The 16,717-nt window shown below is 46.4% G+C and overlaps 1 protein-coding gene across 1 annotated transcript in view; it reads left to right on the top strand.

Moving 5' to 3' along the window:
• The first annotated feature begins 8,785 nt into the window (after positions 1–8,785).
• The window catches only part of RYBP (RING1 and YY1 binding protein), a 75,121-nt gene continuing 67,189 nt past the window's right edge, over positions 8,786–16,717 (top strand). The window contains exons 1-2 of the mRNA XM_033865285.2: positions 8,786–8,937; positions 9,682–9,807. Coding sequence (XP_033721176.1) covers positions 8,906–8,937; positions 9,682–9,807 — 158 coding nt within the window. The 5' untranslated portion in view covers positions 8,786–8,905. The remainder of the gene's footprint in view (positions 8,938–9,681; positions 9,808–16,717) is intronic.

The following is a 16,717-nucleotide window of genomic DNA, read 5'->3' as shown; positions in this document are numbered from 1 at the left end:
AACTAGATGGATCGTCTTGATTCTCCTTTGCATCCTCAAAACTCTATGACTGTGATTCTAAGGGTGGAAATTCAAGCATCAAGAACAAGCTGCTGGGGAAGCGGTTTCTGGGCCCAAGGCATCAGCAGATATTGTTGAATCAATGAAGGAAACCACGCCCATCTTAGGGAAGCTCCCACTCCGCATCTTCCCAAGGCCCAAACTGCAGCAGTGCCCGTGTGTATCATTCAGTCCCTGGGTTCTGGCACATGGGGCTTGTCTGCTTTGGCAAGAACTCCCAGTAACGTGGGCCCATTAACTAGGTGTGCAAGGGGCAGAAAACCTACTTGTCTTTAAGAGGACCCCGGGATGCTCGGTCAACAAAGACCACTAAAAAAAAAAAAAAAGACCACTTGAACTTCCACGTCCGTCCACCTTCCTCAGGCTCCCTCCAAAACCGACTGGTTCTTTTTCAATGCAAGGTGTGCTCTAGAAGCAGAGATGAAGGGATGGAGTCGGAGAGTCAGACGCCGAGTTTGAATTCAAACCCTGTCCCTGGCTCTGGGCACATCACTGACTCCTGGCTCTGGGCACATCACTGACTCGGTTTCTTCATCTGTCAAATAGGGTCATAGTAGTTCTTGTCTCACTGGATCATTTGCAATTTCAATGGGGTAACAGGTGTAAAAGTGCTTCATTCATTCCACCAATAATTTCTGAGCTCCTGGTACGTGTAGGAACATCTCCTACACTGTTCTAGGCACTAAGGATACAGAATGAAACGAAGCAAAGCCATCGTCCTGAGAGAAATTAAATTCTAGTGGAAGAGTCAGGCAAAAACAATGCACCATGCGGTGCCAGGTCATGATAAGGATGTAAAGAAAAATAAAGCAGGATGAGGGGATGGCACTGACGGGGTGATACCATGTACGATGGCTCAGTCGGAGAGGTCCTCCCTGAGGAGGGAGCATTTAGCAGCCACCTGAACCATGAGAGACACGGAGCCATGGGAATATCTGGGGGAAGAACACGTAGAAAGGCCCTAAGAGGTGGCTGCACTTGGCAGGAAACTGCAAGAGGCCCGTGTGCCTGGAGCTGAATTGGGAGTGGATGAAGTCAGCGGGCCTTGAAGACTAGGGTCAAGATTCTGGATTTTAGGGAGTTCCCTGGCGGTCCAGTGGTTAGGACTCTGCACTTTCACTACCGAGGGCGGAGGTTTGATCCCTGGTCAGGGAACTAAGACCCCACAAGCCACATGGCGCAGCTGAAAATAAAAAAGGATTCTGGATTTTATAACCTCTAAGCATTATAGGTAATGTTTAGCTATTAATTCCATTTAGCTCGCAAATCTCTCAGGAAAATGTATGATTTATTAATTTTTTATGCACTGTGAGGTTGGAATAAAAACAGAACATTTACTCTGTCATCTCAAAATTGATTAAGAAGAAAAGATCAACATCCATGATACATTTTATATTGACATAATAAAGAATATTAAATGTAAAGACAGAAGGAAAATGTTAGAGGAAAAAAAGAAAAGATTCTGGATTTTAACCAAAGTGTCATGAGAAGTCATTGGAGGATTTTCAGCAAGGGGAGTGACTTTGTCATCTACATCTTAGAAGGATCCTCTGGTGGCTGTTTGGAGAAGAGACTTTAAGGAATCATGGTAGTCACCAAGCTGATCGCCAAATATTTCCTGCACCTCTCGGGCACATGGTGGGCTGCACTTCCTGTTGCCAACTGACCAGTGAGCTGGGGGCAGAAGTCCACGAGTGTCATTTCCAGGGCAGGCACTCAGTTGCCAGTACGAGACCCTCCAGAGTTCCTTTTTCCTCTGTGTCGGCAACCAGTAATGTTGGAGGTGAAGCCTGGGTTGCAGGGGGAGGAGACCGAAAAGAGCTGCAGCTGGCCTGCAGTGGGCACATCACTTCAGCAAGAAGTCAACCTTTGTCAGGATAAATCATGAAGATTTGGGAGCTGTACCATAACCTAACCTAACCTATCCTAACAGGTACCAGGAGCAAGAGAGGAAGTAGGGAGCCAGTTAGGAGGCTGGAAGGTGATCGCAGCTTGGACTGGAGTGAAAGCAACAGAGAGGATGAGGAGTGGTCAGGTTCAGGATATACTGAAGGTTAAGTACAAAGGATTTGCTGACGGACGGGAGGTAGGGTATAAGGGAAAGTAAAGAGTCACGGATGACTCCAGGGATTATGGCCTGAGTAACTTACTGAAAAGAGCACCCAGGACAGCACAGGGTTACCCACAGCGCCAGGTGCACAGCAGAGCTACAAAATGCTAGCTCTTTGCTTAGTACTATGAAGGGAGCAGGCAATGTAGAATGTAGAGGCTTTGGGACCTTTTCAACCCAAAACGATCAAGAGTCAGATTTATTGAGGCATAATTTACGTACAGTGAAATGTGCTCTTTGGGGTGACTAGGTATGAATTTTGACAAATTCGTTTTGTCTTGTCACCACCCGCACAGTCAAGATGTAAACTGCTTCCATCACGCCCCCAATTCGCTTTTTGCTGCTCCTCCCTTTGCACCCCTGACGCCTGGCAACCACTGATCTGTTCTCCATCCCTGTCGTTTGGCCTTTTCCAGAATGTCACATGAATTGAATCACACCCTGTGGGACCTTTGGAGGCGGCTTCTTTCACTTAGTTGAATGCATTTGAGATTCACCCGGGCTGCACAGATGTGTCAATAGTTTATTCCTTTTCCTGGCTGAGTGGTATTCCATGGTGTGGAGGTACCTACCACTCTTTGTTTCCCATTCACCAGCTGAAAGACATTTGGGTTGTTTCCAAATTTTGGTGATGATGAATAAATATCTGAGTACAGGTTTTTGTATGAACATATGTCTTTATTTCCCTTTGTAAATTTCTAGAAGTGGGATTGCTGGCTCATATGGTAAGTGTATGTTTAACTTTGTAAGAAACTGTCAAGCCATTGTTGCAGAGGACTCATACCGTATTGCACTCCCACTGGTGTTGTTTGAAGGCGGTTCCATGTCGTCCCCGGCATTTTTGATTTAAGCCATTTGAATGTGCAGTAGTATCTCACTGTGGTTTAATTTGCATTTCCCTAATGAATAATGATGTGGAGTGTCTCTTCATGTGCTTATTAACCATTCCTACCTCTTTTTTGACAAAATGTCCATTCAGATCTTTTCCTCATGTTTCACTAGGTTGCTTGTTTTTTAATTGTATCCTAAGAGTTCTTCATGTATCCTGGATACAATTCCTTTATCAACTATGTGTTTTGCAAATGTTTTCTCCCGGTCTTTGACTTGTTTTTCATTTTCTAAAGTGTCTTTGAAAGAGCAGAAGTTTTTAATTTTGATGAAGTCCAAGCTACCAACTTTTCCTTTTATGGGTCATGTGGTTTTTTTGGTATCATATCTAAGAAATCTTGCTCTATCCAAAGCCACAAAGGTTTCTTCTATATTTTCTTCTGGAAGTTTTATAGTTTTAGGTTTTACACTTAGGTCTCTGATCTGTTTTGTTTATTTATTTATTTATTTATTAACGGCTGCATTGGTTCTTCGTGGCTGCGCACGGGCTTTCTCTAGTTGCGGCGAGCGGGGGCTACTCTTGGATGCAGTGTGCGGGCTTCTCATCGCGGTGGCTTCTCCTGTTTCGGAGCACAGCCTCTAGGTGTGCGGGCTTCAGTAGTTGTGTCATGCGGGTTCAATAGTTGTGGCTCACAGGCTCTAGAGCGCAGCCTCAGTAGTTGTGGTGCACTGGCTTAGCTGCACCGAGGCATGTGGGATCTTCCCGGACCAGGGCTCGAACCTGTGTCCCCTGCATTGGCAGGTGGATTCTTAATCACTGCGCCACCAGGGAAGCCCTCTGATCTATTTTGAATTAATTTTTGTAAATGGTGTGAGGCATAACCCAGGGCAAATGTGACTTGTGATACTTCCTACTTGCGCAAGAAGCAGATCAATAAAACTTCCTATCTCTGATGAGCACATGCACAGGTGACAGTGTGGCTCATTGCAAAATCTGGTTAAGGTTCAAACACAGACGGTCAGGGAAGCTCCACCTCTTTCTGACTCCGGGGCTGCTTCTTTAGAAGTTAATCCTGTCTTCAGTAACAGCTCCACAGATGTCGCCAGTGATCTCAGCACAGGCCTGGGTTTTTCAGTGAAATGAGCTAGGTTTTCCTCAGTTCCTAAGATACTCCAGGTAGTTAGATGCTTCAAGACACAATGTTCTCTCTTAAACCACTGAAGGAACATTCAGTGCAAAGTAGGGCATTAAAGCTTTGCAATTACGATCAAAATCTTAACCTTCCTAGCTTCCGTCCTTCGTGGGTGACTTTTTCAGTCACTAAGTGATACTGTTTTTTCCTTACTGTTCCCCTCAATAACACCATCTTGAGAAGTTTCATTACAATTATTTAGATCTTGGTACACTTAAAACATCAAGAATAAAACTGGATGAGGAGAGGGGGTTAGGAAGCCAACAGAGAATTGTCCACTTGTGATTTGGTCAACTGAGGACATTCTAAGCAAGGCAAGTACCGTCTACTATTGCCACCGCTCCATTGAAAAAGGAGGATTTAAGTTACCCAACCCTACAAGAAAAGAAAAAACTTGGAAGGACGTAATCTCAGAATAAAAAATAGTCTTTGCTGAGAACCAACTAATTGGTAATTTACTTGAGTGTAGGAAAGTATTCATACATTTCCCCTTTAGTTTTCTCATTTCACTGCAGGTTGGTGAAAACCTCACCCCAAACCACAGTTTGGACTCAGACCATAGGAAGGTGTAACATGGGGGGGGGGGGGCGGGGCGGAGTAAGCCCTAAGGTATCTGGAGAAAGGCTTTTTTTTCCTCTCACTTGTGCGTAATACCCTTATTGGGTGTTGCTGAAGTTCAGAGCCCCAGTCTTAGTGTTTAGGTTTTCTGCCTGGAGTAGCACTTGCAAATGTAAAGGCAGGAGGAAGCTGAGTTGATAACGTTCCAGACCCTTCCTCTGACAGGCACCAGTAGGTTTTGCTTCTTTCTGGAGTATAAGAAAGGGGGGAAGCTCTTTTCGAACTGCCCTTCCCTGTCCAACTCCCAAGCTAATCTAAAGATCCTCCCCCTGCCTCCCTGCTCTAAGGGGTCTGTCTCTCCCAGTCCCTCATTCTTGAAGGCAGACCAAAGACAGTCCCAGGCAGACAGAGAGACTTGGTAAACTCATCAGTGGTTTCCATGGCACTCAGGATAAAGACCCTGCTCCCATCTCAGCCCACCCTGCCGTACAGGACGTAGCCAGGGGCTACCTCTCTGGCCGCATCTCTCCTCTCTCACAGGGCTCCTGGCACAGCTGCTCACCTCTGTCTCCTCCAAAGCCCCACATCCCTGAATGCTCTTCCTTTCTCTTCTCCTAGGCAATCTTGCCTTGCTTCCCGTACTTTGTAGCATTTGTCACAATCATAATTAATTACTTTGATGAAGTCTGCCTGCTGAAGTAGAATGTAAACTCCAAAAGATCAGGAATTAAGTCTATCTTGCTTATCTGATCTTCCCATCCCTGGCATGGGGCAAGGCATGGAGTTGCTGTGCAATAAATTACTGTTAAATGAAAGAAATCCTCTTCGATGCATGTTTACCAGGCACTGTTCTAGGCGTTTATATATCACAGTGTGTGTGTTTTGGAGGGGGGGTGGGGTGTGGTGAGGAGAAAAAGAGGAAAAAAAATCCTTGCGGTTACAGAGCTTCTATCCTACTGGGTAAAGATCTGCTAAACAAGATAAGCAAACAGCATGGTATGTCAGATGGTGATAAGTGCAAAGGAGACAAAAGAAAGGCAGTTAAGGGACACACAGGGAGCTGGTGGACGGTACTTTTAGATTTGGTGACCAGGAAAAACCTCACGGAGAATGTGACTTTTGAGCAAAGACCTGAAGGAGGCAAGGCAGCTGAAAATGTGGTTATCTGGGAAAAGAGCATTGCCAAGCACAGGGAACAGCAAGTGCAAAGGCCCTGTGGTGGGAGCACGACTTGTTCCTGGAAGAGCCCATGTGACTGAAGTGGAGTGAATGAGAGGGAAGGAGGCAAAATGTCCAAATGTGGTCTTTTAATCTGCCCTGTGTATCCATGGACTCATTTACACCAGACATTTCTTGGGGAGTGCTTCTAACCAGCGTCTGTTCTAAAACCACGGGTTTCTCGTAGATTTTAAAGCAGTAGCACCCTTCCTTCCAATGAAATACGAAGTGGAAGTTCAAGATAGGAAACAGAGGAGCAGCAAGGCAGCTCTCTGTCAACTCCCACTCATCCCTTCACCCCACACTGGTTCAAGGTTACGCTGTGGAGGAAGATTTATTCCCCACGCAGCTCAGGTTGAAACCGCCGCTCTAGGATCATCGTCTGAGGCTCTGCCTAGAGTCATGCTGTTCTCCAGCATGAAGGAGTCTTGTCTGGCTCCTGTAACTACAAGGAGACTTCCAGTAGATATTTACGTCCAACATGTGAACGAACTTAGAGCTTCTACAGTTACAACCACATGGTGATGTGTGGGTCTGATATGTTCCTAGAAACTAGTTCTCTATTCTGGAACTTCTTTTTTCTTCAAACCAGTTTTTAAACTTTGTCTTTTTTTGAAGAGATAAAACAGGTCAAACACACACACACACAAATACACTAAAAGAGTCAGTCTCCTATGGATAACTAAGTGACCGTGTATTGGCAATGGAATTTCACACCCTTAAGCAAACAAAAAATGAGTTACTGAGATAGCCAACAGTATGGATGAATATCACAAATATTTTGTTGAGCAAAAGGTGCCAGCCAGACACTTCAGTCCATACCGTGTGACCCATGTGTACGATGTTCAGGCAAAGCTAATCTGCAGGGAGAGGAGTAAGTCGCCGGAAAGATGAAAAGATTCTGTATCTTGATCCAGATGGTGCATGCAAAGGTGCAGTGGATACACATAAAAATTCACGGAGCTGCAAAACAATTCGTGCGTTTTACTCTTGGTAAATAGTAATGAAGTCCGTCTCCTTCCCACTACCTGTGGCTTCCAGCTACCCAAGTTTCCGTCCCACAAGGCCACTTCTTCAGCCGGGATTTCTTAATGCCCCTTTTCTCGCAGTACCTTCACGCTAGGGGCAGAATCCTGGGAGCATGCCAGGCAGACATCAGAGGCCAAGGCTGCAGGCACTGTACCATGGCTTGTGTGCATGCCCCTTGCCTTCCTCTGGCCTCTTTGGCCCTCCTCTTCCTCCTTTCCTCCCTGGAGGGTTGCGGGAGGTGGCTGACCCTGGCTGAACAGTGTTGTTCGTGCTGGCCCTCTAGGGTGTGCCTGCCTGGGAAGGACAGCGTGTGCTTATCAAGCTTATCCCTTGACACATTCCCTCCCTCTTTAATTCTCTCCCTTCTGATCCCTGGACTGATCCTAGGACTTCTTGCTCCCTGGGCACTCTGTCTCAGGGAAGTGAGCTTCCCTGGTCTACTGCCCTGGAATGCTTCCCTTTTATGGGGCAGTCTTGACAGCAACCCACTTTGTGTTTGCATATAAACTGGGGGGAGGGGGGCTGTCTCAGTAGAAGCTGAGGGCCCGTCTTATCTTCCCTCCACACCCCTATCCCCACCCCCCAACTTCTAGCATTATCCCTTGAGCCTGTCCCTTACCCCACCCAGGGCTTTAGCCCAGCCAAGCCTTTTATCTTATCATCTGTGGTTTTCCCCCTACCACGATTCCCCATTGCCTAAGGCCAGAGGGGCCTGAGTCACGTTCAAGTTAATTTGGCAAGCGTCCTTGGAGCAGGGCAGAAAGTAAAGGGTACTACTTGTTCCTTGCCTCTAAGAAGCTTCTGAAGCAGGCGAAATGGTGCACAACCCAGGCCCAGTTATAATCGTTCTCAACCCACTACTTTGTGTTGGTCCTTCCTAAGTGCCAGGCGCTGACCTGCCTGCTTTTCGTGCATTACGTCTCTGAATTTTCCAAAGAACCTATGGAGGATGATTATTAGCCTCATTTTGGAGATGAAGGCGCTGAGACATAAGGCTTAAACTGTTGGCATGTGGCTGCCGGGATCTGTACAGCAGCTTCCCTAGGGGAAACGCCCTATTTAGGCTCTCGGGGGGTTCAAGCAGGAGCTGAGTGTCGGGCCTTGGGGGACATTGAGCTGCGCCACACCCTTTCCGCACGTTCCCTCCGGCGTCAGGGGCCTGGGAAGGGGCTTCGGGGCGGTGTATCGGCTGGAAACAGGGACTTCACGAGAGGCAGATACAAAGGTCCGCGTGGCAGAGGAGCAGAAGGGCGCGGGGGAACCCGGGCCAAAAGAGGCCCTGCCGGCTCCCGGGGCACCGCAAGCCTCGAGGCGTTGCGAGCGTCGCGGCTGTTGCAAGCCCCAGCGGCGCGCGCAAACTGCGCCCAACTACTTCCCCGGGGCGGCTTCGGGGCCCGGGGCCCGGCGACAGTCCCACGAGGCGGCCGCGCGAGGCCAGAGGCCCAGACCCGGCACCCGGGCGCGGCCACGTGCGCCCCGCCGGCCTCGCACGCTCCACCGCGCCGGGCCGCAGGGCCACCGGCAGGCACGCGCGCCCCCAGCGCGCACACACTCCCGGGCACGCACACCAACGGCCCGGCCCACGTCCGCCACGCCCCGCCCTCCCCCGCGCCCCGCCCCCGCCCTCGCGGCGCCGGCCGCCGCCTTCCCATTGGCCGCCCGGCGCGTGACGCGCGGCGCCCGGCCCCGCCCCTCGTCAGTCACTCGGCGGAGGCGGCGCTGGTGGGGACTAGTCTCGTCCGGAGACTGGCAGCGGCGGCGTCGGCGGCGGCCGGAGCTCGAGCCCCAGCGGCTGAGGGCGGGCGCGGGGGAGGGAGGGGGGCCGGTCCGCGACGACTCCCCGGACGGCGTTTCTCCTCCGAGCAGCGCCGGTTTCGGCTTTGGGGGGGGGCGGGGGTACAGCCCATCCATGACCATGGGCGACAAGAAGAGCCCGACCAGGTACCTGCTCCGAGCCGAGGGGGCGGAAGGGGAGGGAGGGCTGGGGGCGGGCGGGGGCCGGCGACGACTAGGCCCCGGAGCCACCCGGGGCGGGGGGAGGCGCTGCTAAGATGGAGATCCGGGGGCGGGGGGAGGCGGCGGCGGCGGGCGGTGGCGGCGGCGGCGGGAGGCGGTGTCGCTCCCGCTCGGGGCCGGCGGCCGTGCGCGCCGCAGCCATGGCGGCTCCTCCTCAGCCGCCCTCCGCCGCCGCCGCCGCCGCCACTCCTCCCAGACAAAGGGAGATTTAACCAGGTGGGGAGGGAGGGAGGACGCGAGCATGGGAGGGGAGAGGGAAGGAGCCGGCCCACTCCCTGCCGCCGGCTTCGGGCTGTCCCTGCGCGCCCCCTCCAGATCCGGCCCGCGGCTCCCCTCCCGGCCCCCCCAGCCCCACTCAAGTCCACAAGTCCGCCCGCTTCCTGCGCCCGCCGCGGCCCTTCCCGGGGCGCCGCCGCCGCCTACTGTGCGAGGCAGCACGGCCCGGGCCCGGAGGCTGCGTGGTGCCGGTGGGGGCGCCCCGTTCCCTCCCCCGGTTCCTCTTCTCGGCCCCGAAAAGGGTGGGTGGGTGGTCGCCAGGGCGAAGTTTCCAGCGCCGGATTCCTGCGAAATTACGACGGCTCACCAGCGCCTGTGTTTTGCTGTCTCTCCCCCTTTTTCCTGCTCCTTGACTCTTCCCTCCCCTTTCCCCCACTCCTCACTCCTCTGAAGGCCAAAAAGACAAGCAAAACCTGCCGCAGACGAAGGCTTTTGGGATTGTAGCGTCTGCACCTTCAGAAACAGCGCGGAAGCCTTTAAATGCAGCATCTGCGATGTGAGGAAAGGCACCTCCACCAGGTACTTGAAGATCTGTGTTACCTTTTGTTATAGGACTTTTTTTTTTTTTTTTTTAAAGGCGGGGTTATAGGGTTGTGAGCTCTACTTTCTGCTTTCTTTCCAACTTGTTGATTACGGCTTTTTCTGTACGTGCCGGGTGGGGTGGGGGGGGGATGATGTCGGTTTGGGTTGTGTATATTTCATGTTGGGTGCAAAGCCTCATGTTCACTGATTTATGGGAGGGAATTTTTCCAGGTTTCGTCTTGTTTCAAACAGACGCTGGATTTATTTGACACTTGTATCCATTGGCTTATTGGTATTGGCTCCAAAAGAGAGGAAGCTTTGCTATGGATTGTAGGACATTGGACCTTTTATTTTTGCCATGTGCAGAATGTTTTTAATTTGCCTGTCGTGAATTATTCTTCTCTTCCCTGAGAAATTTGGTGGTGGTTGTACAGTAACGCGGTGGTTGTGCTTTTCCTGTCTTGAACTGCAAATGTCTTTTTTTTGTTTTCCTTGCACTTGAAGATAAATGCTGGGGTTTGATAAAGAAAGTGCATTTTTTGGAAGACTGAACTGTCAGTGTGTGTGTGTGTGTGTGTGTGTGTGTGTATGTTTCTGATTAGCTTATGAGAAATGGTGATGGAGGACGATTTTTGCAAAATGTAGAATGAATAGCGTGATTATACTGAAGTTTGTGTTTAGAGCTTTATTAAAATGCAAAGAATGTTGAAGGAATTCCTCATTTTAGTGAAGGTGGTAAACTGTGTGGTATCAAAACGAGTTGAACTACTCCAGATTTAACATTTAGATATTCTTGAATGAAATGTGGAAGCTGATTTTGTAGTCTTCCGGTCATCTTTTAACTTGTAACTGGAATTTGTTTCAGTGATTAGAGTTTGAAGTTAAAAACTATTCTTTATGTCATTTAATGGGCAGACATGGGGGGGGGCTGTGTGTGTGTGTGTGTGTGTGTGTGTGTGTGTGTGTGAGAGAGAGAGAGAGAGAGAGAGAGAGAGAGAGAGAGAGAGAGAGAGAGAAAGCAAGACAGAATGAGTGAGTTCCTTGGGGATCTTTAAAGTTGATTGCCAAAAGTCTTATTTCATCAGGTACTTGTTTTTGAATTGGTGGCATTCCAACATGACCGTGTAGTAGCACTGCACAGTTCTAACTGGTTATTGTTCTTTGGCTAAATGAATGTGTCCTCTTAGGGTTTCATTGCTTTATTTATACCTGGGAATAAATAGGATATTGGGCAACTTTGTCCAATTACTGGTGGAACAGTTCTGTGAATTCCACTAACTCTAAATACTGAGACTTTTGAATAAAAGTATTCCAGAACTAAAAAGTACCTATTTCCCCATAGGTACTTTTTAAAGTAAATTCATATCAATATTCTGTATTATCATAGAGCAGATTTAGTTAAAATAAGAAACACTCATTGGGAGCTTAGTAGATTAGTAGATTCAGATTGGGAGCTTAGTAGATTTTGTTTTGCTATCTAAAACAGGGAATTCCATCAAATGCCATGAAAGTTTAGAAATGTATTTGTTATTTAAAGCAATAGTGATTGTATTTTATTTGAGTAATGTTTTTTTACATGTAGAATCCCTCAGAGGCCAAACCTCTTTATTGTGGTTTTGCTTTGAGTGTTACCGTAGATGATGTTAAAGTAAATGACTAGGAAACTCCTAAGAACTTGAGAACTTTACTGGTGAAGAGAAACTTAAAGCAGATTCAGTTTACATCCAGTGTATTGCTGGGAATAATTATCTCATAATAAAGTGCATTTCAGTTTCTACACATATAAAAAAATCTGACTCATCAGCTCTTTGGAAGCACGTGTAAGGTTTTGATTTTTAAAACAATATAGATGTTTAAAATTTTTTCAGAGTCACAGATGACAACATTGGAATTGTTTTTTAACAAATATATTAAATTACTAATAATGAAAATGTTTCAGGAACAGGATACTCACCTACTATCTTGAAGAGTGTGACTTTTTTAGGTCTGTGGTTGTGTAGAATTTGAACACAGATTTTAGAGATCTGAGGATTTAAATTCTTACCAACTTATGATACTTTTACATAACTTAATTTCATCTTGGTTATTGTCAGTATTTTCATGTGTTAGATCTGGAAGTCTTTATAAAAGATTATGTTCTAGAAGTCATTGATCAAAAGGCAGATAACATTTGGCTTTCTTATGCTGTGGATGGGTTTCATGTGAAAGGGTGAATTTCACAGATTTTCCTCCTGTGTTATCCAGTGTATTAACTGTTGTTAATTTTTCTGTGACACTAGTTACTACTGCTTTGTTTTTTTCCTGGGCCTTTTTTGTGTGTGTGTGTAATTTTCTTGATACAACAAAGATTTGACATCTGTTGCCTTGTATAGTTTTAATCAGACTTGGTATTGATGACAGTAGAAAACTTGGTGGGTTTTGGATACTGGGTAATAGGCAAAAATCAGTGATTTTTAGAATAAGTTTTAAGTAGTAAAAGGACTTCTAGGCTGTTGACTGGCATAGAAATTGGGTTTTATTGCTCTGAGCTGATGTTTTGTATTACAACAGCCTCGCTGGTTGGGTAGCCAGTGGTAATTCTGGAGTTTGTTCATCACTGTTGTCACTGTCGTTGCCATCATCTATCTACCAATCAAGCAAGGAAGTCAGCTTTGAATTAGTGATAGTTCAATAGGACATAGAACTGTATTCTTTGAGAATAGAACTGATACTCCTCAGTTTCATTAGGAAAATATTGCCACTCATCCAAAGAACATTTATTAAATTACTAGGGTGTGAAAGAGTCTGCTGAAGACATTGGGGATAGGAGGAGGGTGTTAAAAGGTTGGTAAGACATGTATAGGAATGGCTGTAATCCAAGTTATAAAGGCTCTGAGAGAGGTATAAATAAAGTGCTGTGGGAGGTCTGAGCAGTCTGGCTTGGGCATCAATTAGAAGAATTCCCCCTCCCCTCAATTCTTCTGGATAAGAAGAATTGATTTCTACAGAATTACCTGCCATCTTTCACTATTATTGCCATGTGTACTAGATAAATTTAATTCTGTGGGTGGAGTCATGAAAGTGTTTCAGAAGGTCTTTTCTTCTTTCTGTAGCAGCTTAGAGCAGAGGGTCAGAAGCTCGAAAGGAACGTGTTAAGGGAAGAAGGAGACAACACTTAATAGGCTACTTGGAGGTTCACGGGGCAGTGGAGAGCTTTATTTTGGATGTATTACCAATTTTGTTTTGGGTCTGTTTATTTCTTAAATACAGTCCTTTTTCCGCCTATACTGTTCCACTTTATACCCTGCTGGTTGTTTTTTTTTAATAGCTTTATCGAGACATAATTTATATACCATATGATGCATCAACTGTATAAGTGTACAATTCAGTGATTTTTGGAAATTTTAAAAAGTTGTACAGCCATCACCACAAACCAGTTTTAGTACATTTCTGTCACATTGAATGGCTTCCTCATGCCTGTTCTGTGATACACTTTTACGAAGTCTTTAACACTAGAGCATGGAGGAGGTACCTGCGGCTGAGAAGTTCGCCTCCCCACCATGCTGATGTACTCTGAGCCTTTCAAGGTAGTAAATAAAGGAGTGTCTATGGAAGGTGGTGGTGAGTGGGAAAGAAACACTACCCCTTCCCTAGGTGATAGCCAAAGTACTATTTCCCAGCCCACTTTGCCTGTCTCATGAAAGAGGATATCAGCTTTTAAAAGGAAGAAAACCAACAAAACCACAAACTCAGAAATTTACCTAACCGTTGTTCTGCTAAGTTGAAGTTTTTTAGTATTGGGCAGAGTAACTTCCTAGACATGGTGATAAATGAAGTATATTTTACTTCTGGTTTTGTTATTTCTCTGAATGTAATGATCTCTATTGTAAAATTAAAATTACTGAAATATTGCTGCATTTCTTCTTGATTAGTGGTTCTTCGATAATAGTGCTGCACTGAATACTATTCCCCTGAAAAATGTACCATATTTAGAGTTTATACAGACAAGTAAAAGTGAAGAATTTGCTTTAGATGTGTAATAAGATTGTGTGGCTTTAAAAAAAAAAAAATTCTGGTACTCAGGATATTGAATGGGAAGTTGGTAGTACTCAGTTGTTTGTGTGTAAAATATTTTCCTTGTCCAGGAACTCCCTGATTCTTCGCAGTTGTAACTTTGGACTTTTTCTCCTCTTAAATTCAGATACCCTGATAGTTGAAAGTCTCTTGACTAGTCATGAAGTACTTTAGAAGTTTTAGGGGGAAACACACATATTTAGTGAAACGTGAAAGTTTTGATCTTTGCTGGAAGCTTCAGAAGAGCATCATCCTGTGGTACTTTTCGGATAGGAAACCTCCCAGGAAGCAGAGGGGTGCCTGACCTAGAGAGGAGCCAGGCCCTTCCCCGCAGTTCTGGGTCACTCGCCACAGTGGTTCTGTTCCTTAGGCCACACTGGCTTTATTGTAGTGTTTGTCTTTTGTAAAATTTCTCCATAAAATACATAGAAAAATTACCGGTCCTCCAAATCATCAAACCTTGTCAAACCTTTCGGCCTCGTAGCTGATACAAAAGCGGGTACAGGTTTAGAGATCACTCTTACCCAGAAACGGAGTGATAATTTATTTTGTGTTTGCTGTTACACTGGACTTAACTGATTTATTAGTACTGACTTGATCTTACGTATACTTGGTGACCTTAAAGTAAATTACCTGGGTAGTTGACAAGTTTTTATTGAGCACACAGACATCTGGGCTCTGGGTGTACAGTGGTGTACAGACAGATGAGATCTTTGTTCCCGTGGAGCTTAAAGTACTATGGCGAGGACAAGAAAATAAACAAGCGAACAGAAGAATAAGATCATTTCAGCTAGAGACCAGTGCTCTGAAGAAATTAGAGCAGAATAGGGAACTACAGAGTGGTGAGTACTGGGCAGAGCGACTGCTTTGTAGGCAGTGTCGAGATACGCATTTGCCTTTTTAGGAAACACTAAAGCTGCTTTCTTTTGGAGCAAGGGGATAGTTATTTCTGGAGGTTTACCTGTGCCAGTTAGCTCATTTGGTGGGGGACAGTTTAGAGTTCGAGCCTTTCTGCATAGGCTGCTCAACTTTTAGCTACACATCGTAGACTAAAGTCTGGCCAGCTAACGTGCCAGTATATCCTGTTGCAGTTGACCCTTGAACAACTGGAAGGTGAGGGGCGCTGATACCTACCCCCCTGTGCATAGCTGAAAATCCACGTAACACTTGTCCTTTGGTATCTGAGGGGCATTCGTTCCAGGACCTGTCACGGATTTCCCTGGCTGCTCAAGTCCCATAGTTGGTCTCTATATCTGCAGTTCTGCATCTGTGGATTCAACCAACCACGGACTGTATGGTACTATAGTATGTGTTTATTGAAAAAAATTCGTGTATACGTGGACCTGTGCAGTTCAAACCCATGTTGTTCAAGGGTCAGCTGTTACTAGGATGGGAGGTTTTGAATGGATTCAGTGTGTATTTTTTCATGCGTCATGTATTTATTGTGTGCTTCCGTAGATGCTGAAGAAATTCCAAGTGGCTGTAGCTTATGAAAATACTTATTAGCACTAATTCGGTTCCTTAGTACTTTAGGAAATGGTGGGTCTCCAAAAGTCTCCTTTACAACTTAAAGTAAAACATTTTACAGTCATTGTGGTTCTCATTTGCCCTCTTGTCCCATCGCCAGGGCCTTTTCTCTTTGCGACATCTTCCTTTATACTTCCTAACACTATCTCCTCTCCCGTTTTTTCTTTTTTTCTTTTTGCCTGTTTATTTTATTTTTATTTTTGTGCGGTATGCGGGCCTCTCTCTGCTGTGGCCTCTCCCGCTGCGGAGCACAGGCTCCGAATGCGCAGGCTCAGCGGCCATGGCTCACGGGCCCAGCCGCTCGGCGGCATGTGGGATCCTCCCGGACTGGGGCACGAACCCGCGTCCCCTGCATCGGCAGGCGGACTCCCAACCACTGCGCCACCAGGGAAGCCTTGCCTGTTTATTTTTAAGTAAACTTTTTGAACTGTAGCATACATACAGAGAAGTGCACAAATCATAATTGTAAGGCTTGATGAACTTGCACAAAGTGAGCATACCTGTGTAACCAGTACCCAGATTAAGAAACAGAACATTACCAGGACCCCAGATGCCCCTTGTTCACGCTGCAGTCACTTCCCCTTGAACTTTATTTAAGTGGAGTCATACAGTATGTACACTTCTGGGTCTGGCTTTTTTCACTCATTGTTATGCTTGTGAATATCCATGTTCTGTGTGGTTCTTGTGTAGTCAACCACTGCTGTTTTATCCTAAGAATATCTTAGAGCTTAACTCTACATACAGACCCCTAACACATTCGAGAGATGGGATCTCTCTGCACCTTCTGTTCATTACCTACACAGTTGAACACAGTCATCTCCTCCCAGCAGCAGCATAAAATCCACACATCATTAGGTGAAAGGAATAAAACCTGGTGTGTGGAGTTTTCTGGAGTATGCAAATGGAGTAAACTTTTGGCTCTCATGAGTAATATTGTTCATTGGTCATTTATATTTCAAGGCACTGGTTGAATAAACAAGGAACCTAACAAACTTGTTGAAAAGATAAGACCATAAAAAGATAGCCAGTGGTGTGAATACCATGGTAGGCATGGAGTGAACGGGTACCTGGTAGAGACCCTAAGTGCTTTTTAGAGGAGGTAGAGACAGTATATGGGGTGTGTTGGGGAAGGCCTCACTGAATCTGAGGTTTGAACTAGGCCTTTTTCGTTCTTGGATGTAGGGTTTGTTGTACAGGTTGATACAAGTTAGTTAGTTCTTTGCCTCCTCCTACCTCCTTTTTAACTGTTCACTCTCCTTAGATGTCACCCGTACCTTTCCACTTCTGTTCACAGGCTGGTAATTCCCAGATACTATTTATTAACCAC

The sequence above is a fragment of the Tursiops truncatus genome, chromosome 10 (genome assembly GCF_011762595.2).
Source record: "Tursiops truncatus isolate mTurTru1 chromosome 10, mTurTru1.mat.Y, whole genome shotgun sequence".
In the NCBI taxonomy this organism is placed as follows: domain Eukaryota; kingdom Metazoa; phylum Chordata; class Mammalia; order Artiodactyla; family Delphinidae; genus Tursiops; species Tursiops truncatus.
The sequence above is the reverse complement of the archived record's forward strand: the minus strand, read 5'-3'. Positions and strand labels throughout refer to the sequence as shown.